Source organism: Sinohyriopsis cumingii, chromosome 17 (assembly GCF_028554795.1).
Source record: "Sinohyriopsis cumingii isolate HCF-2022 chromosome 17, ASM2855479v2, whole genome shotgun sequence".
NCBI lineage: Eukaryota > Metazoa > Mollusca > Bivalvia > Unionida > Unionidae > Sinohyriopsis > Sinohyriopsis cumingii.
The window spans coordinates 118,727,098-118,752,584 of record NC_142977.1 but is presented as its reverse complement, the minus strand read 5'-3'; the positions used below and the strand labels follow the sequence as shown (position 1 = coordinate 118,752,584).

Sequence of the window (25,487 nt, the reverse complement as noted above, 5' to 3'; positions counted from 1 at the left end):
GCTTAATTATATAAACAAAATACACTACAAGAAACAACGTAAATGAATGTATGCCGTATTCCAAACTAAATACACAAGCACATATTTATCATTACAGAACAACAACATTATTACTGCACACATAACTCCGCCCAGATAAATTTGAACTTAGCCGCGCGCTCGACATAACTTTCAAAAGAAAATGGCATGTCCAGTTAAAATTAAAATTTGGAGTCATATTGTGAATGAATGTGCATTGCAACAACTTTTCCATTTGATCTGGAATGAATAGATTTTGGTCTTTTTCTCGATTCTAGGAAATTTCATGATTATGGACTGGATTTGTATGTGATAATTCCACATGAACTACATGGGATTGAAAAAGCTAGGGAGAATCATGTTGACATCTGCAAATGTGTTTCTGTTTCTGTCAATGAAGGTTTGAAATCATAATGTGGAAAAAATATGAAATCTTTCAATTGCAATTATCAAAAAGACACTATGGAATTTAATGCTTATTTCATTTTGAGTGCAGTAAGGAGGATGTAATTGCACTTATCGGAATTACAGTACAATTTCGAAATGTGTAATCCAGACTGAGAACCTATGACATCGCTCATGTAATTCGGATTTGCAGAACTAAGAAAGTACATTCTGAGGAAATTCAGGATGTAAAACTGTAAGTATATTTTTTTTTTGCCATTCTTATCACCAGCTAAAGAAGACAGTATATGACTTGCCACTTGTATGTTATTTGTAAGGACATTATCTTGCACATGTTAACTCATATACTGTAGCTAGCCTAAATCCGAAACACTGTATCAACGCAAAATGTGCCAAAGCAGTTGGTATGTGGCAGTCCACGAAACATATGTTTTAGTTCATTCAGAAACAAATTTAAACAAAAACAACATAAAGCGCCACTTATGCGAGTGTACATGATTTGTTTGCAAATCAAAAGTGCTGGTGTCTGTGTCCATTGTTTGTTTACAACAGAAAGTAGTTTCTTTATGCATGTGAATACTATATGTGTATTGGCGCGCGTGTTCAATATCAGATAATACTGCATGATTCTGACAATGTAAAGTTAATGGGGGAAAAAATGAGCATATAATAATAGGGTATACAATAAAAACAAAAAGTATGTAATAGTGGGTATGCTCATGCAATACCACATTATGACTGGGTTATTAGATTTGACTGTTTTACAGATGAATAAGTATGGTGGCACCAATGTACTACATCACTTTAACATTGTTCATTGGAGCCATACAGGTGATTTAAGCAAAGCTACCTTATATTAGGGTATACAATATAAACAAAAATATGTAATAGTAGGTATGCTTTATGCAATACCACATTAGGACTGAGTACAGTATATTGTATGTAAATTATGACACTGTAAATTATTACATGATGCAGTATATTGTAGGTAAATGATGACATGACATGGTATCTTGCATGTAATTACATGAGATGGTAGTTTTTAAATTATTACATGACACAGCATGTTGTACATAAATTATGATATGACATAGTATGTTGTATGAAAATTAAGACTTGAGATGGTATGCTGTATGTAAGTTATGATAAGACAGTATGTTATATGTAAATTATTACATAGTACAGTATGTTGTATGCAAATTATGACATGACACAGTATGCTGTAATTTCAAATATCTGATGGAAAACATACTGGATACCAATTGTTTAAAACTCCTTTGAAGGGACTGATGCTCTACTGTCCAAAAAGAATTTCCAGGAATTCAAAACAAGACAATTTCTTCTTTTTGACTGCTGAGTATTACAACTATCTCTAATATTCCTGAGTGACACGATTTTCAAATTAGCCAATGTGGTGGCCATACTGGATGCAAAAATGGCAACAAATTCGATTAGGAAAATATTGAAACCATTAGAAGACTTCTGGTGAAAACCCAAAACCAATATGACCATCCTTTCAGAAGAATTGGTGACAAGATTTTTAATACGTTCATTGTGGCACCCATCCTGCATGTCTGCAAGGTTCCATATTTAAGATAAAATTGGTATAATTTTTATTCGGGACCAAGATAAGAAGTCTCCTGGCAAAAATGCTATGTTGATATGACTTTCCATTTAGGAGGAGTAGTTACAATAAGATTCTCAAGATGGCTGCCATGGTGGCATTACTTTTAGTCAGATCAGCACTATTTTCATTTGGTAGAATCATAATTAGTCTTCTATTCAAATCTCCACATGAACAGTGATTAAGAGGAATAGCAATAACACAATTTTCAACATGGTAACCATACCGGATGAATGATCAGCACCATTTTTATTTAGGACCAACTATGCATAAAAAGAAGTCCTCTGGTGAAAACCCAAAGTCAATGTGACCGTCCATGCAAGAAAAGTAGTTGTAAAAAGATTTTCAAGATGGTCACTGTGGTTGCCATATCTGATGCCAGGAGAGCACAATAGCCATTCATGACCAACTTGACACCATAATAAGTCTTCCAGTGAAATTACCAATATGTTCCATTCAGGATGAGAGCAATTACAGGAGTTTCAACATAGATGCCATGGTGGCCATATAAATGTCAGCTAGATACCATTTTCATTCATAACCTGCGAAACTAACAAGTTAGTGGGGTTTTTAAAACTCTTACTGATAACTAGTGTTAAGATTTAAAATATGGCTGCCATACTGGATGTATTTAGTGGTACCATTTTCATTTAAGATCCGTCAGGTACCATTTTCATTTAAGATCAGTCAGGTACCATTTTCATTTAAGATCAGTCAGACATCATTACAAGCTTTGTGGTCAAAAACCTCATATCAATATGACTTTGGTCAAGAGGAGTAGTAACAGCAAAATTTCAAGGTGGCCCTATTTATGTTAATATGATCATCCATTCAGGGGGAGTAACAAGGAAAGATTTTCAATACAGCCACCATATTGGATGTGGGGAGGGGGTAAATAGGCAATCTCATATTAAAACCCCATATCAATATGTCTTTCCATTCAGAGGGACTAGTGATAACAAGATTTTTAAGATGCCTATCATGGCTTACATATTGGATGTCAGATCGTGTTTTAATTTAGGAGCAACTAGACATCACAATATGTCTTTTAATGAAAACCCTATGTTGATGTGGACATCCAAGATATTCCAGCAATCTTATTGAGGACCGACTAAGCCAAGTTTTATGGCAATTGTCCAAATAGCTTAAGGGACTTGCATTAATAGACAAGACATCCCAGAAGCTGTTGGGGTCTATGACCTAAACTAAAAATCACCCAATATTGTATATTCTTGCTTGTAAGTTGAGTAACTATAAACTCCACTGAGCCAGATCTACCAGCACATTATGCACTAGCAGATATGGGCCTGTGCAGATTGTTAGGAGTAATCAGCAGAACTATTATGTATATTTAATTTGCACTGTTTGTTTATTATTTTCTGTTCTTTTTTTATTTCATTACAGGCTATTATAATGTAAGATTGTATGTCGGACTTAACCTTGTCCAAGATCAAGTTTATTTTCTACTTAAAATTGTGTAGACACCTAATACATAGCTAAAATATTATCTATGTGTATGTCTTTAATATCAGGATCATTATTACTAGAAGTAAACATGTTTATTTGGATCTGGGTCTAGGTTATTGGAATTCACCTACAATTTACCTGGTGTACCTGACATAGTCCAGATTATCTATTATAATTTTAGTAACAGACTTTCTAATTGTAACTAACATGTTATTCTGGTAAACATTACGAAGTTTCTAGAAGGTTTTTGTCACTGGAAAGATTATTCATTTGTGCTTTAACAGCCGAGCAGAATCAAGTTATTGCTGTGTACAGTATTTGATTTGGAATTCTTCACATTATTTCTTCTCTGGAAATACAAACGTGTGCTGTAAAATTCTTGGAAATAATGACTTGAATTTATACTGAAATTTCAAAAATAATTATTTCTTCTTGAACTGTATTATTGTCATCCGACAAAAGCCTATTGGTACATCAACACTTTACGAGCCATCAACATTTTCATCATTGGACTTAATTTGGATTTCCACTAAAGTTTGATCACAACTTTAATTAGTAAGACTTGTGTCTGGAATTCTAAAATTATTTGGGATTTAATTCACACCGCAAGTTTCCTTTTTTTTTTCTTCATATTTTAACTTTTATATTCTAGAGAAATAAATTATTTGCTGAATTTTACAAAGCTTGTTGCTTCTCACTCTTTTCTGTTACTTATTTTAAGAGCATTGACTCAAAACAGAACAAACAACATAGACTCTAATCTGGAGGCGCATTATGCTATTTTTTCTCCATGAGTATAGTCAAGCAGTAAGGGGAAAACTTGTCATATCAACAATATGAAACTGCACATAAAGTGAACCAACTATGTCATAGATGGGGGCCCCGAGTGGCCGAGTGGTCTAAAGCGCTCTTCATTACAGATCACTGCCATCTCACCTCTGTCTGCGGCAGTTCAAGTCTAAGATTCAGCCAATGTGGGTATGTGAGAAAGCTTGCCAGTAGCTTCTCGTGGGTCGGTGGTTCTTTCCGGGCTTTTCCCGGGTTCTTCCTCCACCATTAATACTGGCCGCCATGTATAGCCTATCGTGTGCTGAAAAATGGCATTAAACCCCATAACAACAACAACAACAACAACAATGTCATAGATGATTCAAAGTTAGGTTCAAAAAGAAGAAGGTTAAAAAAAGAGACTACTAAATCTACACGAAAATAAACCTTTCCATGTAAACACAATGTTTCTTTTAGCATCTCTGTATTGCAATAAAGTCAGTTTTTATATGGTAAAATAATCATATACTATTCTGAGGTCTTTATCAGTCAATAAATAAATACATATGATACAGGACATTACAAAAGGACATGAAAAATACAAAAACAGTAATATCAGGTACATCAGAACTTTCTGTTACAAGTTAGTCAGATCAAATAACAGATGTACTCATATTTAATGGATTTAATGTGTATTCACAATTACCGACAGAAGCTGATATTGATTTTTTTAAACTGAGCTTAGAATCATCAATCTTAGAGATAATGTAATTTATCTCCTTGCATGATATGCCAGATTTAGCACAAACTTAGTCAAGATAGCCTGCAAATGGCAAGCTTCATACAATTTATATCTTACAAATATATATCTTTTAAAAATTATGAAATATCTTAAAAACTTTGAGATATCTGTAAAAATTCTGAGATACAAAAATGAACTCTCTTATAATGTATCTTGTTTATGGGGATGACAATACACAATGACATCATCAGCCTACACGATGACATCATCAGCCTACACAATGACATCCTTAGCCTACACTGTTCACCAAACAGAAGTAGATTTAACATTGTCAGTATTGATATGATGACTTATTATGCAGCAATATATCTGGGTCTACCCTGTTCACAGTGGGTTATGAACAGGTTAATGTTATTCATATATTGACCCATTGTGAAGGTCTGGGTCTACCTTGTTCAGTGGGTTATAAACAGGTACATGTTATTGATATAAAGACCCCTTGTACAGGTCTGGGTCTACCCTGTTCACAGTGGGTTATAAATAGGATGTTATTGATTTTGGATCACAAGTAATCTACCACAAATGGTGGCCCTCAGTGTAATGTGCTTTCCTCGAATTCTTTCATGCATATGACTAATACTGAACAGAAACAAGAGTTGCCAAGAATCCATACTCAAAGTTTATATATTTGTCCTACAGATGAAAACAGACAAGAGCTGCCAAGAATCCATACTCAGAGGTCACCTATTTGTCCTACAGATTAAGAGACAAAGAGTGCCAAGAATCCATACTCAAAGGTTATATATTTGTCCTACAGATGAAAAAGACAAGAGCTGGCAAGAATCCATACTCAAAGGTCACCTATTTGTCCTACAGATTATGAGGCAAAGAGATGCCAAGAATCCATACTCAAAGGTCACCTATTTGTTTTACAGATTAAGAGACAAGAGCTGCCAAGAATCCATACTATAAGGTCACCTATTTGTCCTGCAGATTAAGAGACAAGAGTTGCCAAGAATCTACACTCAAAGGTCACCTATTTGTCCTATAGATTAAGAGACAAAGAGTTGCCAAGAATCCATACTCAAAGGTCACCTATTTGTCCTATAGATTAAAAGACAAAGAGTTGCCAAGAATCCATACTCAAAGGTCACCTATTTGTTTTACAGATTAAGAGACAAAGAGTTGCCAAGAATCCATACTCAAAGGTCACCTATTTGTCCTATAGATTAAGAGACAAAGAGCTTCCAAGAATCCATGCTCAAAGGTCACTTATTTGTTTTACAGATTAAGAGACAAGAGCTGGCAAGAATCCATACTCAAAGGTCATCTATTTGTCCTACAGATTAAGAGACAAGAATTGCCAAGAATCCATACTCAAAGGTCACCTATTTGTCCTGCAGATTAAGAGACAAGAGTTGCCAAGAATCTATACTCAAAGGTCACCTATTTGTCCTATAGATTAAGGGACAAAGAGTTGCCAAGAATCCATACTCAAAGGTCACCTATTTGTCCTATAGATTAAGAGACAAGAGCTGCCAAGAATCCATACTCAAAGGTCATCTATTTGTCCCACAGATTAAAAGACAAGAGCTGCCAAGAATCCATACTAAAAGGTCATCTATTTGTCCTACAGATTAAGAGACAAGAGCTGCCAAGAATCCATACTCAGAGGTCATCTATTTGTCCTACAGATTAAGAAACAAAGAGCTGCCAAGAATCCATACTCAAAGGTTATATATTTGTCCTACAGATGAAAACAGACAAGAGTTGCCAAGAATCCATACTCAAAGGTCATCTATTTGTCCTACAGATTAAGAGACAAGAGTTGCCAAGAATCTATATTTAAAAGGTCATGTATTTGACCTACAAGTGAACAGAGACAAGAGTTGCAATAAATCCATACATGAAAGGTCAATGTCTTTTTCCTACAGATGAGTAGAGACAAGAGTTGCCAAGAATCCATACTTGATGGTTGTGCACTGGTCCTCAGACACAGATAGACAAGAGTTGCCAAGAATACATATGTGAAAGGTCAATGTATTTTTCTTACAGATGAATAGAGACAAGAGTTGCCAAGAATCCATACTTGATTGTTGTGGGTTGGTCCTCCAGACAAAGAGAGACAAGAATTGCCAAAAATCCATACTTGAAAGGTTAGTGTATATTTCTTACAGATTAATAGAGACAAGATCTGCCATGAATCCATTCCTGAAGGTCATTTATTGGTCCTACAGCTAAACACAGACAAGAGTTGCCAAGAATTCATACCTGAAAGGTCAATGTATTTTTTCAACAGACGAACTGAGACAAGAGATGCCAAGAATCCACACTTGAAGGTCACATATTTGTCCTACAGATGAACTGAGACAAGAGTTGCCAAGAATCCATGCTTGAAGGTATTGTATTTGTCCTACAAATGAATCATATCTGGTGGGAACCATAAAGTCATTGCTACAATTTGAGGCAATCAGTTTAAAAGCATGATAATAGAGGCTGATAGGAAACAAGTATCATTACTGAAAAACCCACACAGAGCAGTGTTTGTGTGAGATAAATAGATTGCCTGCACTACAGAGTTTGTCTGTGGTTGCAATTGTTATCCAAACTTTCTTCAAAGAAAAGACACTGATCATGTGAGACTGCCCATCTGTCTGCATGTATGTGGTTATGTAATGAAACTACTCTTGTAAATAATAAAGTTATCAAGGCATGCATGAAAACTAGGCCAGTGTGGCATACTTTCCCACAGGAAGTATGTATATGAATCAATAAATATTTTGATAAAGTTCAGTAAAAGCACCACTCCTAAAACAAGGAAGTTATTATTGTACGAAAAGTAGGTCACTGAGAGTACCTATCACTGTGACCTACTTTCTCAAGGGATCAGGGCACAATGTTGCAAGGAACACTTTATCATAAAATCTAAGCAGATACAATGCATAAAACTGGAACTAATGGCAAGTAAACTGTAGTTCAGTAGGGTGGGTGGGGGTGAACCAATTTTAATTATGCAATAATTACCCCAAGCTATTTCACACAGCTTTTGCTTTTTCATGTCAAAAAGTCTTGTCCATTTGATGTGTATACATCCTCCCCAACAGGACATGGTCCACCTTGCATGATCACATAGAGAAGTGTAATCTTTTCAAATACAACATTACACTGAGGCATCAATGCAGGATGGAAGGGCACTCGACAATAACAACAAGAAAGTACTGCATAAATTACCATTAGTTTTAACCCACCCACCCCCATGAAAAAAACTATATTTGAACAGCAGCAATAACCTTCCAATCACTATTGCACAGCTAATGTCAGTTAGGTGGGTGTAAACTGTTATATTGATCTAAAATGGAGAAAAAATGGAACATACTCATTACTTGCGGGGGCAGATCAACTTTACTAATTGCTAGAGTCCCTCTGGGCTACATGATATGCAGCAACTATGACCCCAAGAGATAAAATATCTGCACTTTGTTGTGCTAATGAGGTAGGAGGAGGAGAAGGTGGTGTGGAATCACCTAAATTCTGTCTTTATAATGTCCTCAAAGGAGGAATGATTTAGACAGCCCCTATGAGGCATGAACCTCATTCCTTTAAATTTTACAAAAGAGAGGTCTGTCTATAAGGAACTGATAAACTGTTTTGATTGTGGTGACAATCCACCAAGAGATAGTGGATGCTGAAATATCACTGGAGCCCTTAAGAGGAAAGACAAGACATTTCTACCATTTCTTTTACCTTTTGAGGCATTTATGTAGAAATAGAGTGCCCTGACTGGGCATAAAAGCCTATAATGATCATATCCAGCATAGAATCAACCGAGACTGGGAATCTCTACAGGTGATAGAGTTAACAAAGGTAACTGATTTTGGCTAAAAGCCTGGTTGACAAAGGAGAAAAATGTAATCATTATGAATGACATAACCATTAATATGGTGTCCTAGAAAAAGAGGACTGTTCCATGTCTGGTTATGTGAGATGCACCAATGGACCATGTCTTACTGACAATTCTCCACTCTGTGGGAGGATGTATTCACACGGAACTGACGGATGGGATTTTCTGACACCAAAAAATAAAAGCTGTGCAGTAGTGATTAGCAAATTATTGCTGCTATTAAACATAATTTTAAATGAGGGTACTTTAGCCTGTAAATGCCAATAAAATGTTTGTAATAAATGTTGGACTTCAGTTGTGTTTTTTATCGAGCGCTCTACAGAAATCTAAAGTCGGGAAGCACTACAAACAATCCTGGCTATACGCAGGATGGGCTTCTGCCAGAGAGTGTGCCGAGCCCACATTGCCGTGGCCAATGCCAAAAATGTCCACCATAGATGAGACAGATTAGCAGACAGTACAAGCGACATTACCGGATGTAAACCTGTAAAACATAGACCATTCCTTTCCCCTTTCCTGAGGGTGGTCCAGAATGATGAATGATACACACTGACTGGCTTCCATGAATGTACCATGCCACAACAGCAACTTTTACAAAAATAAAATGAAGGCAACAAAAGTGTTCAGAGTCAGAAAACTAGGTTATTGTGACCCAATTTTCCAATAGGAACTGGTCAGAATAATCCAAGGTAAAAAGATGACAAAGTTCTATAAATATGCCATGCCTACAGCTGGTGATTTGCCAGTAGGACACCCCTCCCCCATAGATTAATCAGTGATGAAAACAGCAATTACTGTAAAGAAAAGTGGATTTCCGTTACCCAGCTTTAACTTGCTGAAGTTCAGAAGAATGATACAATGGAACATGCTGACCATGTTTCATGAATGTACCATGTCCATAACTAGCAATCTGACTATGATCAATTTTTACAATGAGGTTAACCTGTAAGCAAACAAAGTGATATGTAATATAAAGAGGATTCCCCTTCCCGCTGCATAATTTTGCCTGGGAAGATTCAGAATGACACAATCAGACCAAGATTCATGGACACACCTTACCTAACGCTGGAGAAAATGGACCAGAAAATAAAACTTTTCCATAGATGCTAACCTAGCTACAGAAGACACCAACAAATGCATGGTTCTATAGCTTAAGCTCTTCTGTATTCCATACATGCGAGCTAAGCGAAGATTTGGACAAGATATTATGGTTTAACCAGGACTGTCTTGGCAAGGTAAAATTATTTCAGAATGATTCACTATGATCAACCAGAGACTGATTTACTGCATACAGTTGGAATAATGATCAATAAGATTTTTAGCAAAAATGATGATGCATCAAATTTATATTCAGCCAGCTCTTAAGGATTCTAAAAAACAGATCTTTATTTAATATTTATGATCACTGTCAGACAAAAACACTGATTTTCTAAATCAACCTCTTCAGTGTATAATCATTTTTCCAGACATAGGAAAAGCAATATCTGTAAAGACTAGTAACATATTTTGGTATGTTTTGCATCAGTAATTCCAACCGACAGAGAGATCTGAAAATTACTAGCAGCCCACAGTTTCATCTAGTATTTTATGGCACAGCAATATAAGTATATTATTTAATGCCTAGGTAAGTGGATTAAAGTGCCCTGCCCTAGGAGACACCATGGTAGCTGATCTAGGCTGATCTGATGGTAGAATTTCAGCAACAATCAGCAATCAGAATGCAAAGGTTCCCATTACTGAATCATGCTTTCTAGTCTATGTTAAGTAGGTGCTGACAAATATGAGAAATAGTAAATGTCTGAATGAGCATGATGTCTAATACTGTTACCTATGTATGAAATTAAACGTAGTCTGGCTACAACAATGAGAAAACAGTAATTTATTAGTTTCAGGGTTTTTTAAAAATTCTGCTTAAGGGTCAGAAAATGTATAGGGTAGGCATCTAGAAATCAAATGGTTCATTTATTCAGGTTAAAGAAGGTAATTACATTTGGAAGTGGTTCATGAGAAAATCATATTGGGTTATTGTTTATTTTTATTTGTTTAAAGGCAAAATCTAGTAAATATCAATCTAAACTTACACGTGACCAATAACATTTAATATATGAAATGCTACAAACTAGTGTATAACACGTGCGATAAAGTTACTGGTTTGCATCAAAAATGACGAACAATATCTACCTGGCATTTAGACACAACACAGCAAATTCATTCCCAACATTATATATACATGTAGTCTGTTTTACATATCCAAGAATTTGTTAAAATAATTTTTGTTATATTTCTATTTAATATATTTTCTTCAGCTTTAAATTACAGATTATTCATGTATATCGCTAAATTCAAGAAAACTCATTATAACAGCTCTGATGGGGACATAGCCTAAGAAATCGACAGTTATTAAACTGGAATGTGACAAAGTGTTGGAACTTGATGATACTGATTTATTACAGAAAACGTCATTCATTTCCTTTTGCAAATCAAGTGAGGCAACGGCATATTTGTTCACGCTTGAGGCAATAGCATATTTGTTCATGCTTGAGGCAATGGCATATTTGTTCATGCTTGTTCAGTTGTAACCAGGAAACCTTAATGAAAAAGCAGTTGAACTTACTGGATGAGTTAGCTCAAATGAATAGGTATTTTGAAATATTAGATCTGTCACATGGGGGATATTGCATCATATAAATATATGTGTGTGTGTGTGTGTGTGTGTATGTGTGTGTATATATGTATGTATGTATGTATGTATGTATGTATGTATGTATGTATGTATGTATGCATGTATGTATGCATACACACATACACATACAATGTTCACATTAACTAATCTGCATGTCTAACAATAGCTGAGTGACCAGAAAGCCAAGCCCACAAATTCTGCAAGAAGCACGATGTTGTGCTCAGCCTGAGTGCTGTATTAGTGTACTGGATCACCCCCATATTCTTCTTTCAACATTTTTAAAGCACTAATGACTTTCCCTTTTTTTCTCCAACATGTTTTAAAGTTTAACAAGATCTATTTTCCTTTGATTCTTTAAAGAAGTAAAACAGCCATGGGTCACTGCGATAAAGCCTATCTTGCTAAACATATGTCAACACTTTTAAAAAATACAGAATGGTCCACTACTAAATTCTCTTCATAAATATAATGAATTTGTGAGACAAACTTTCAAACTGAAGAAAGAAAAGAAAACAGTCTGATTTCTTGGAAATGTGTCATATACAGCTGCTATAAATAGAAAATAAGGCAGTACACGTAGTTCTATGATGGACACATACATTTGTTACATATATCATTTTTTTGTGTAACTCCTGATAAATGATTTTGTCTACATTTTTGTCAGTTTTATTCATGACTATAAATTGTATGATCATCTTTAGTCAAGTTAATTTTTCTATACAGGTATAAACTTCTATTTTAAGATATTAAGAGTCTAGATCAAGCAGGATCCAAAAATACATTTTAATGACCATTAATAATAATATTAACAGTAAGACCCGAGTTGGGGATTGTTTCCTATTGGACAGGTCAGTCAGATGGGTTCTTAGAAGAATTAAGTTATTTCCAACTGGATGAGCTAGCTCAAATGAATAGGTATTTTGAAATATTAGATCTGTCACATGGGGGGTATTGCATCATATAATTGTAATAGACTCTTGAAGGTATATATACAGAGAGAACTGAGCAATCAAATTCATTCATATTTTGGATTCATTCCTATTTCAGATTCTTGTTTCATATTTTAAAATCTGTTTGCAGATGTGTTAGATGTTGCGTTTTAGATAATTTGAAAGGAGACATTTGTTACGATTATTCATTGGAATTGCAAAGTACTCATTGGACTAGAACATCATTCTAGGACAATTGTGAATTATTCAAAGGAATTCTGGATAATGCCAACTGTGATAAGCACATTTGAGAATCTGACATTTTTTGGAACATTTGATTATTCTGGACTTGAACAATTCATAATACTGTAAGTTCCTCTTACATTTTTATTTTATAATTTTGATAGTTAAATTATTTGTAAAGTTAAAACTTGATTGGTATATTATTTATTACCTTTTATAAAACTTGTTGAATTTACTTCTTTCTGTTACTACAACATACTTTATGACCAAAGAGTCATAACACTCTTAAACTATTCTTATGCATAAGTCTTCTTGTTTATAATTTTCTCAGATGTGTGGAATTAAAGAGATGATACTAAAAATGACAAACACAACTGTTTCCTGCTTTAATTTTAATTATTTTTAATGTACCAAAACCATAGTCCATATACAGGCAAGCATAAAATGTAATTAGGTGGTTTAAAAGTGTTATGATTACACTAAAAGCACAACGATCAGCAATTATGCCTAATTCTTGAGACAAAAAAATAATGCTAAAATTCTGGCTGTTTCTCAAGTTAAAAAATAGGTGAGTGATTTTATCAGTATACCAGTTTACTTTGATATTTTTTCCAATGGAATATATCATGGTACTTTATCACTGTAACGGTACTTCTGTTTCTGTCAGGAAGGAATGCATGGAAATTCCTAACGAGTGTTGTTGTTAAAAATTAAGTTTCAGGACAAATATAATGCAAGAATTTTTTATACATATACAAAACAGTTGTATTTGTCACAAATTAATTTGGACTGTTACAAACTTAATTACATTTATAATCCTTTAATTGTGTTATCCCTCCCATCCCTCCCTCCTGCCCCTCCCCTCCCTCCCTCCATCCAAACATACATACTCACACATAGTCAGTCAGTTATACATACATACACACACATATATACATACATACATAGACACACACACACACACACACACACATACATACATACATACATATAAGAGTGTAATGTTTTTCCTGAGTTGCCAAATCACACAGAAAGTAATGTCCAAAGTGCATTATGTAAGCTGTGCATCATCAACTGACAGTATATGCCATAAAAAAACACATTAAATTCTTATAATTGCAATTCTTTATAATGTTATGAATTCTTTATTTTTATTTTCATTTTTCAAAGATATTTCATATCAGTTTTATAGCCTTATTTTATGTGCATGAATTCTTGTTCAAGGCTTCTGCTACATAAATATTTTTCAAACAGGGGATTCTCTATCAATAATGTAATGGCCACATAAAAAATTCAACCAAGCAATGGCAGATGATATGAGGTTTTGAACATTTCACAGTGTGGTCTTAATATTTTATCTAAATTGGCATGTGTTGTAAGCAGAAGCTCAGTATTCAAGCAAACGATGTGCTGTTTTGTCGGAGATACAAATGACTCTTGGATTTGATGTTTTCATAGATGAGTTCAATGTGACTTGGCTGATTCTAAACTATTTTAAATCCAGTTTTGTGATCATTAACAGGTTAGGCTACATACATGAGCAACTTAAAAATGAAGACTATCAGTAAATGGTCACAGTAATGGGTGTCCAACAGTCAAACAAAGTAAGACATCAACACTGACAGTTATGATGGCGCATGAGAGGGATCTTCTTCCAACCCACCACCAACCCAACATCTTAACTATCAGGACTGGCATCTTGAATTGTAGGACTATGGGTCCAACTGTTATAATCTTAGTCTTTGAGCCACCTCCACCCAATTCCTATATTGATTTAGTTTTAATTTAATTTTTAATGAGCTGAATTGAAATACCAAGATCTGATGTACATGCAATATTAATTTTCTTCAGATTTAGATCCAGTCTAGTCAAAGAATGATTTATTTTCAGAAAACAATGCTTCATTTGGTTCTGTCAAAATCGATTTATTCAACTTACAGAATGAAATACAAACATTTTTATTTCATTCAGTGTGTATGCCCTCTATTTCAGTGTTTACATTAGTTACTTTGCTCGTTGAGTCTATTTACAGAAGTTGGTCTAAGTAGTTCTCCATATAGTTAATATGGAAATAAATGCAGCTCAACCTGATCACATGGTTATGTTCTAAGCAATGGAAATGTAAGCTACATTTATCAAATAAGGCAAATGCAACCAACCATACATACATACATGCATGCACGCATGCACATACACACACACACACACACACACACACACACACACACTGAAATCCTTCACAAGATTTAGCCAAAACATTAACTAAAAACATTAGTTTTCCTCATGAATTAGCAGCATCTTGCTTTTCTCTTCATTTCTGCCACCATTTTTCACCCAGTTTAGTCTCACTGACTGGTTTCCTGTTAAACATCAGATCAACCAGAACTGGCTGCCATAATGTGTCACTGGCTAGGAACTTTTGCTCAAACTGCTTTGACACAATTTACATGATGTGCTATAGAACACCAAACTAAGTTTGTCCTTAATTCTGTCCCAAGCTTATAACATAAGCTTATAACATAAGGCCAATCATGATAACATAAGGCCAATCATTATAACATACCGCCTATCATTATAACATTATAACATAAGGCCAATCATTATAACATAAGGCCAATCATTATAACATAAGGCCTATCATTTTAACATAAGGCCTATCATTATAACACAAGGTCAATCATTATAACATAAAGTCAATCATTATAACATAAGGTCATTATTATAACATAAGGTTATTATTATAACATACCGCCAATCATTATAACATACCGCCTATCATTATAGCATATGGTCATTATTATAACACAAAACTCAATATTATAACAACATAAGGCCCATTATTATAACATAAGGTCTGTTATTATAACAAGATCTATCAATAAAACAGTTCAGGGTTTCTGCCAAAATTTTAAGGTATCAGTGAAATTTGTCGACAAATGGTTCCCCATAATAAAATCCTATACAAGTCAGTTATCATAAAGTCAATTCATGTATGTGGTTATGAAGTGATAAGGCCATATCTATCAATAAAACCCAACTTAATTTATTACAAAATAAAAATACATTCATACTTTATTTGGAGAAACACTTCAGGCAAATATATTTGCAAATTGTTGCTTAAAAAAAAGAGCTCACTGATTCAAAAACATCCCAAATGCAATTAATAATATTAAAATATTAACAGGGAGTGATCAAATATTATTTTCAAAAGCTGGACTGTTTGAACGCTTCAAACAATTATAAATCAAGAAAATGTTTCAAGCCAGAAAAAAAGGTCTCACTCCCAGTTTAAGATCAATTTCATCTCCATTCCAAAACCAATAAAGAACTCATTAAGAAACCTTTGAAATATATGAGGCCATAAACTGAAACACAATCCCAAAGGAAATGATAGAAATTACGAATTAAAAACAAACTGCATTTATTCAGCAATTTAAAAAATGAATCCTGTTCAACTGAACAAATACATTACAACTTGAAGTATAAATTCTCAAAATTCCATACTAATGTCTCTCCATATTTTTACAGTATATAATACACAATATATCTCACTGGAGCATGTTCTTATCAAATTTTATATTATGCCCATGTATAGCATTTATCAAATCTTTTCTTAATTTTGATTTTAATTTATTTTTATTATTGTGTGTGCAACTATGTCTATATATATATATATATATATATATATATATATATATATATATATATATATATATAGACTGCGACAAGGAGGATTAGTTCCATAGAACTAATTCTGTCACCCTCTTTAAATAAAGTTATTAAAGTAATTAATTTTTATTATTATTATTATTACTATTATTATAACATGGCTCCTGTTATAAGGATTTTCATTATAATAAGGTTCCTATTGAAGAGTCCTTCATTATACTGTAACAGGGTTCCTGATAAATGGCTCTTCATTATAACATTGTTCTAAGGCCCTTTGTTACAACATGGTTCCTGTTATATAAGGCCCTTCATTATAACATGGTACCTGTTATAAGGCCCTTCATTATAACATGGTACCTGTTAGAAGGTCCATCATTATCACATGGTTCCTGTTATAAGGCTCTGCTTTATAATATGGCTCCTGTTATAAGGTCCATCATTATAACATGGTACCTGTTATAAGGCCCTTCATTATAACATGGTTCCTGCTATAAGGTTCATCATTATAACATGGTGCCTGTCATAAGGCCCTTCATTATCACATGGTTCCTGCTATAAGGTTCATCATTATAACATGGTGCCTGTTATAAGGCCCTTCATTATCACATGGTTCCTGTTATAAGGTTCTTCATTATAACATGGTTCCTGTTATAAGGTCTTCATTATAACATTGTTTATGTCATATTTCAAGTATTGTCATGGATCCAATTTCATTCTGTTGTTGACTTTTAAGCACTTATTTGACAATATCATGCTGAGGAAAGTGACATTATAATGTGGAAGCACTGTAATGAACCTAATTTTAACATACAGTCAGATTAAAATCAGCTCACACAGCTATGTCAATCAATGATGTATGAATCTGGAACTGTCTAATAAGATGTCACATTTGAATGAACCCAATACTAAAAATATTACAGCTAATCAAACTCTTCATTTCACAAATCGTCTGGCTTGTTCATTTATAACACTGTTCATTTCTTCCAGAAGATAAAATGAAACTGAATCACTACTGGAAACTGAAGTGACATTTTGATTGCACGACTTGGAAATTAACGGTGGCTCAAACTTTCCTGTTGGATTTAATAGTCGTTTTCACAATTTCAATGGTCCATTGGCTGTGAAAGTTTTTGTTGATGCCAGTCAGCATTTTGTAGGAAAGACTAGTGATGATTCAATAGGACTAGTAAATTTGTCAATCTACTAGTCCTTCTAGCTACAAAGAAATTTATGTTAAATTCTAGGTCTTGACTAGCCGAGTATTCCATTATAATAGTTAAATTTATCACTGAGTATGTTTTTCATTCAATCCTCTGTTGGAATCAAAATATTCCACTGGAATAGATGTTGTTGTGATGCAATTTACTGTATTACATACCAGACTGGAAAAACACAGCTTTAAAGGTCATGGAGTCTACCATTTGCATAAATATTTTAAGGTCATTGAGACAATAATTTGCATAAAATTGTTAAGGTTATTCAGACTACAATAAGTATAAAAAAATTTAAGTTACTGAGTCGACGATTTACATGAAATGTTTACATCTTTGATCTGAGTCTAATGACATACGTGATTACAATCAAAACAAAATGGTTAACTTTATCATTTTCTGTTACTAGTACCTGATATATAAGAAAAGAAATAAATTTATTTGAAATGAGATCTGAAATCTGGTACAATCTATACATACACAGAATGGACTCCTCTAACCTATGACCTCACCATCATTTTGTGGTCAAAACTGTATATACACATATAACAACAGATGAATTAGCAGACTTACTTACCCTTTTAACAATTTATACAACATGCAACCAAAGGAGAACCAGTCAGCACTGGAATCATATGCTGTACCCTTCTGTAATACCTCAGGAGCCATATACCCATGGGTTCCTCTGACAAAATAAAAGTTACAAAGTCAAAACAATGAAGATGAGAACAGTTTTCAGGAGCAAGATACTTTCATTAATTTATGCTCCCTTCTCAGTAAATTGAGGAGTGCCAGTACTCTGAGCTATGACCTTGATCTTAATGATATGACCCAATTTGTTAAGTCTAACATAGCTTTTGGTAGAGATATATACATGTGCAAAGTCTGATCCCTCCCATCATCGCAAACCATTGGCGAAAATCTACATCACTCTTCTATAATCCACGGCTGCCATTTCCTCATTTCTCATGAATATGCATAAACCCGTTTAACCAACCACTATGAGCACAGACAAAAATTTTCTCACATGACCTAATTTGTTTTTTGAATAAGCCAATCAAGGCTTCCCTTCCAAATACAGTCACTTATCAATTGATAAAATGGGCACTTTCCCTGGCATGTAGGAGGTTGTTATGTTGTGTTCTTGATGAGGTATATCTGTTTATTCATGAAAAACAAGGAAATCTTGCTGATGACAGTCATTACAAGACCACTTAAAAGTGAGATAATTACTTGCATAATTATTGTCTTCCCATTATAATGCACTCCATTATAACAATATGGGTGAGACAATTGAATATTATGGTTATGTCATTATAATGCACTTGATGATGACACCATTATCAGGTGCAATGATTACTTGTATAATTACAGTTCTCTTTCATTACAATGCACATTGTTATATCTCCATTTACAGGTGAGACAATTAAATAACTACAACTCTCCTTTGCTGAAATACTCTTCACTATAACACCATTCTCTGGTGAGACAATTACTTAGATAATTACAGCTCCCCATCAGAATAATGTCCTGCATCACAATACCATTCACAGATCAGACAATCACTTGTATAGCTATATAAAATATCTCACTTTTAAGACCAGACAATCACTTGTATAGCTATATAAAATATCTCTCTTTTAAGGCAAATCTGCATCAATAAAAGAAGAATTTTTGGTTTACATTAAGGCAGCCAAACATTCCTTGCTGCATTACTGTAAATTCATTGTTTTTTGAGGCTATACATTTTCATGGTTTTGCAAAACAATTACATATTCATTCGTTTTTTACTTCTGTGATTTTGTCAAGGGGTTTGAATGTTTCCACAGAGAATCTTTTTTCATTTACTCTTTAAATTTGTGGTTTCTCTCAACCAACACAAAATAGGAAATTCACGCTATTCAATATACCCAAGTTAAATCTAGGAAACTAAGTGAAATACACAATAGTCAGAAAACCAACAGATATCATTCGAATATTCCAGGAAATGGTACAATAATCTCTTTCCAGATATTAAACCCAAAATATTTAGAATTTCATTAAAAACTGCATAATTACAACACTTCCAATTAACCAACAGACTCAAAGGTGCATGTGAACGACTCGTAGTTTTTTGCATTCACTCTTGTTGTTCTATAGCCTGAACTGCGATTTTTAAAAATAAATTTCTCATTGAACATTTTTTTTCTAATACCAATGGTTTTTCAAAGTCAATCTGATGTCTTAATGCAGACTAATTCTGCCTCTACTCTTAATCCCAAAAAGCAAACACTAGTATTTCCTACTTCTTGTAAAGATGAATAGATACAAGTCACAGTCTGTGTATCTGTCTGTTAAACATACTTACACACTGGCATGAGGTTTCTTTTTGGAAAAATCACAGGCAAGTCCAAGATCTGATATTCTGACGTGGCCATTTTCATCAAGTAAAATGTTTGCCGGCTGAAAGGCATCAAGTAATACGTTTGAATGATGGTATTTTTAAAAAATACTGTATTTACTCACTCATAAGTCGGGTCCAACTTCAAACAACAAAGACACTGACCTGCCATCACATAATTTACTAGTAGATCAGGGCTTGTTCTATTGATTACTGGGTATGCCTAACAAAAAGCACAGATCCAGATCTACCAGCACGGTATGCATTGGCAGATCTGGGTCTATCCAATTAGATCCAACTTATAAGTGTGTATATACAAAAATAAAAGCACAGCAAATTTTTTTACATGTCCCCATAAATATGCAGGTTTTAACTGAATATTCCAATTCACACATTCACACTGCATATATGTATGCGTGTACCTTGATTGATGGCATGTCAGCACATTCTAGGCTTAATAGTGGTGATTAAAGGTTAAGTTTAAAAATATAATGGTACAAATTGCAAAAAGGCATTAGGGACATAAATCTGCCCAAATCAATTTAAACATGTGGTCTTACAAGATAAATGATAGCAGTAAGAGATAAAGCTGTAAATGTTACAATTAAAATGTATGCTGGGATCAGTCAGTTCAGTGTCTCCTGTCCGAGGTGTTACTGTGACCCCCAGGTCATAATCCAAAATCTATCAAAAATATATCATTTCTTCCAGCTATGACTATAAAGTCAGGTCAGAAAGTAGATCTGAAAATGTCACTGTAACTGAACTTTTATTGCATCTGATCTTTCTCTTCCAATCCACTCCCCTTCCACCCCCATGACTCCTTGGGTAGGAACCATGAATGAACCAATTGTACACAGACGAATCACCCTTTTCCCCTAAAGTAGTTTAGTAGATATAGTAAGATGGATGAATGTATGTGTTGAGTGAATGGATAACAATATTCCACCATCAGGTACTATCAGAACGAATAAATTTGATTGTCTTATTCCCAATAAGCCAGTGTACTGAAAGTTAATTAGAATGCCTTACTGCTTTAATGTATTTAAAAAATGGACTCTTAATATGACAGAGTCTGGTAACCTAATTGTCTATTATAATTAACACTCTTAATGTGACAGAGTCTGGTAACCTAATTGTCCATTATAATTAACACTTCATGTGACAGAATCTGGTAACCTAAATGTCCATTATAATTAATACTCTTAATGTGACACAGTCTGGTAACCTAATTGTCCATTATAATTAACACTCTTAATGTGACAGAGTCTGGTAACCTAACTGTACATTATAATTAATACTCTTAATGTGACACAGTCTGGTAACCTAATTGTCCATTATAATTAACACTCTTAATGTGACAGAATCTGGTAACCTAACTGTCCATTATAATTAACACTCTTAATGTGACAGAATCTGATAACATAACTGTCCATTATAATTAACACTCTTAATGTGACAGTCTGGTAACCTAACTGTCCATTATAATTAACACTCTTAATGTGACAGAATCTGGTAACCTAACTGTCCATTATAATTAACACTCTTAATGTGACAGAGTCTGGTAACCTAACTGTCCATTATAATTAACACTCTTAATGTGACAGAGTCTGGTAACCTAACTGTCCATTATAATTAACACTCTTAATGTGACAGAGTCTGGTAACCTAACTGTCCATTATAATTAATGCTCTTAATGTGACACAGTCTGGTAACCTAACTGTCCATTATAATTAACACTCTTAATGTGACAGAGTCTGGTAACCTAACTGTCCATTATAATTAATGCTCTTAATGTGACACAGTCTGGTAACCTAATTGTCCATTTCAATTAACACTCTAATTGAAATGATATCTCACCATTTAAAATTGAATATTAAATACAATACTGCTTACGGATAGAAGTATAAATGTTACATTCTGAACATGATATTACTATACCTTCAAGTCCCTATAAACCACGTATCTGTTATGCATATGTTCCAGGCCAAGTATAACTTCTGCAGCATAGAATCGTACTTCTTTCTCTAGGAAGACGCCGTGTTGTGAAAGATGATAATGTAGATCTCCCCCATTCATCAGATCCAGGATAAAACACAGTTTCTCAGGGGTTTGAAATGCATATGTCATACAAACTATGAATGGACTTCCCTCCTGTAAAGAAAAACAATACATACGTCATACAAACTATGAATGGACTTTCCTCCTGTAAAGAAAAAATGCATATGTCATACAAACTATGAATGGACTTCCCTCCTGTAAAGAAAAAATGCATATGTCATACAAACTATGAATGGACTTCCCTCCTGTAAAGAAAAAAAGAATGCACATGTCATACACATTATGAATGGACTTCACTGTTGCAAAATTTAAATACATATGTGACACACAATATGAATAGACTTCCCTCCAGTAAAGATTAAAATGCATATGTGACACACAATATGAATAGACTTCCCTCATGTACAGATTAAAATGCAGATGTGACACAAACTATGAATATCCTTTTGGCCATTAAAGATCAAAATGCTTATGTGACACACACAATGAATAGACTTCCCTCCAATACAGATTTAAATCCACATGTCACACACACCATGAATAGACTTCTTTCCTGTAAAGATTTAAATGTATATGTGACACACACCATGAACAGACTTCCCTCCAGTAAGGATTTAAATGCATATGTGACACAATCTATGACTGTACTTTTCTTCACTAAAGATTAAAATGCATATGTCACAAACACTATGAATAGACTTCCAGGCAGTAATGATTTTTAAAAAAATTATTACACATTCTCACTATACATGTATGTTTTTTCATTACATATTTAGTGTGTATTAGAATTTTACAGTATCACAACACAATAGTGGCTACATGGCACCAACCAGAGGTTAATGCTAAAATTATATGTACAAACGAATTACGCAAAAATCCTAAGAAGACAATCCCTTTCAAAAATGAATTACATAAAAATGCAAGGAAGACAAAACCCTTCCAAAAAATGAGTTACACAAAAATTCTAGTAAGACAATCCCCTCAAAAAATGGAAATCTGAAGTACAAGATATATCTCTAACTTGATCAGAAGTTTATGAGAAGAAATTCTGATGCCTTAAAATTTCTACTTTTTTCCTTGCAATGGCAAAAAAGAAAATGTAGGAATTATTCACCAATAGTTTTGTAAATTTTATATTTTGATTAGCTTGGTGCCACATCATAATGACACTGCCACACCACTCAATCAACCTTTGCAAAAGCCTTAGGTGTGTGTGATTTGGATCTTTAATGTAGCTTTAAAAAAAAAATTGTCATATCGCTATGATGTCTGCAGTGTGGCAGTTTATAGTGATGCCTAGCACATGGGCATCACGTTGCAGACATGTATCATGATGTCCAACCCAGTCCATTATCCTGATATGATTACCAGGCTGACCAGCCCTAACACTAACCTCTTAAATCATGTCTTGCAGAGGCCATCAGATAGGTATATTCATGTTGAATTCTACTGTCCATGCATAGGCCATTCCTGCGGAATTCTGTTGTCCATGTATAGGCCATATTCAAGTTGAATTATATTGTCCATGTATAGGCCATTTAAGCTGAATTCTACTGTCCATGAATATGCCATTCATGCTGAATTCTGCTGTCCATGCATAGGCCATTCATGTTGAATTCTGATGTCTATGTATAGGCCATTCATGTTGAATTCTACTGTCCATGTATAGGCTATTTCATGTTGAATACTACTGTCCATGCATAGGCCATTCATGTTGAATTCTGATGTCTATGTATTGGCCATTTAAGCTGAATTCTACTGTCCATGAATATGCCATTCATTCCATATGCATAGGTCATTCAAGATGCATTTTATTATCCATGCATAGGCCATTCATGTTGAATTATATTGTCCATGCATAGGCCATTCATGTTGAATTCTACTGTCCATGTATAGGCTATTTCATGTTGAATTCTACTGTCCATGTATAGGCTATTCGTGTTGAATACTACTGTCTATGCATAGGCCATTCATGTTGAATTCTGATGTCTATGTATAGGCCACTCATGCTGAATTCTGTTGTCCATGTATAGGCCATATTCAAGTTGAATTATATTGTCCATATATAGGCCATTTTAAGCTAAATTCTACTGTCCATGCATAGGCTGCCATTCATGTTGAAATCTACTGTCTTATTATATATGCCATCAGATAGGTATATTCATGTTGAATTTTACTGTCCATGCAAAGTCCTTTCAAGTTTAATTCTATTGTTTTAATGCCTATGCCATCAAATAGGTATATTCATGTTGAGTTCTACTGCTCATGCACAGGCCATTAGATAGGCCATTCATGTTGAGTTCTACTGCTCATGCACAGGCCATTAGATAGGCCATTCATGTTGAGTTCTACTGCTCATGCACAGGCCATTAGATAGGCCATTCATGTTGAGTTCTACTGCTCATGCACAGGCCATTAGATAGGCCATTCATGTTGAATTCTACTGTTTATGCACAGGCCATCAATAGGTATATTCAGTTGAATTCTACTTTTTATGTATAGGCCATTCATGTTGAATTCTACTGTTTATGCACAAGCCATTCATGGTGAATTCAACTTTTCTTTCACATGCCATCAATAGGCATGTAATATTGAATTCTAATGTTCTTGCACAGGCCATCAATAGGTATATTCAGTTGAATTCTACTGTTCTTTCGGTCTGATCAAATTGTAGCAGGGTGTTTTTTTCTTATTTTTCAAACCATTGTCAAAACAAAATATTAATCCATTTTTCAGTATATGCTGAATTAGTTTAATACTTTTACTTTCATTCTGTAAAAAAACCAGGAAATGGTATCTCCACCTATACAAGCATAGTCTAAAAACACAGGCTAAAAACAGTCTCGTGTAAACCCCAGAAAGCTAATTTATATTTTGTATTTTGTGAGCAATCTTCAGTCATGTCTTAACAGGCCTAAAGTATGAATTATATCAGTGCATTAGTCTTGAATCTGAAGGTTCCATTTCAGATCACAAGTAACTGTGACTCCTAAACAGTTTATCTGATTTAGATTTTCTAAAGTACCTTCCAATAAACGCCATACTGGTTTGATGAGATTTCCATCTTGTCACTAGGATTATGTTGTCCAAATTTGTTAATGTGATTTTGTAGGATCTTAGTTTAGATTGATCTATAGCATCCTGTCAAATGCACAGAAGTGCATTTTCTGAATCAATTCCAATCATGACATCACTGAAGTGCTAAGAGAAAATCAATGGTCCAAAAACAGTGTATTTATTACTCCAGAAGCTACTTTGGACCAAACAGATTTGGAACCATTTACATCCAGGCACTGTCTTTGAAAGCATAAAAAACAAGTCTAGCCAGCATAGAGTTATGCTTGCATTTCCATAACGAAATTTCTCTTTAACAAATCATTGTCAAC

General features: G+C 34.2%; 1 protein-coding gene across 2 annotated transcripts in view; it reads right to left on the bottom strand.

The window, feature by feature from the left end:
• Positions 1-25,487, bottom strand: part of LOC149779740 (G protein-coupled receptor kinase 3-like) — a 345,786-nt gene that overhangs the window by 59,057 nt on the left and 261,242 nt on the right. For both annotated transcript variants that reach the window (XM_089940600.1, XM_089940601.1), the window contains exons 10-12: positions 21,982-22,194; positions 20,008-20,102; positions 18,238-18,345 (exon numbers count right to left, since the gene is read on the bottom strand). In XM_089940600.1, the coding sequence (XP_089796726.1) occupies positions 18,238-18,345; positions 20,008-20,102; positions 21,982-22,194 (416 nt within the window). The remainder of the gene's footprint in view (positions 1-18,237; positions 18,346-20,007; positions 20,103-21,981; positions 22,195-25,487) is intronic.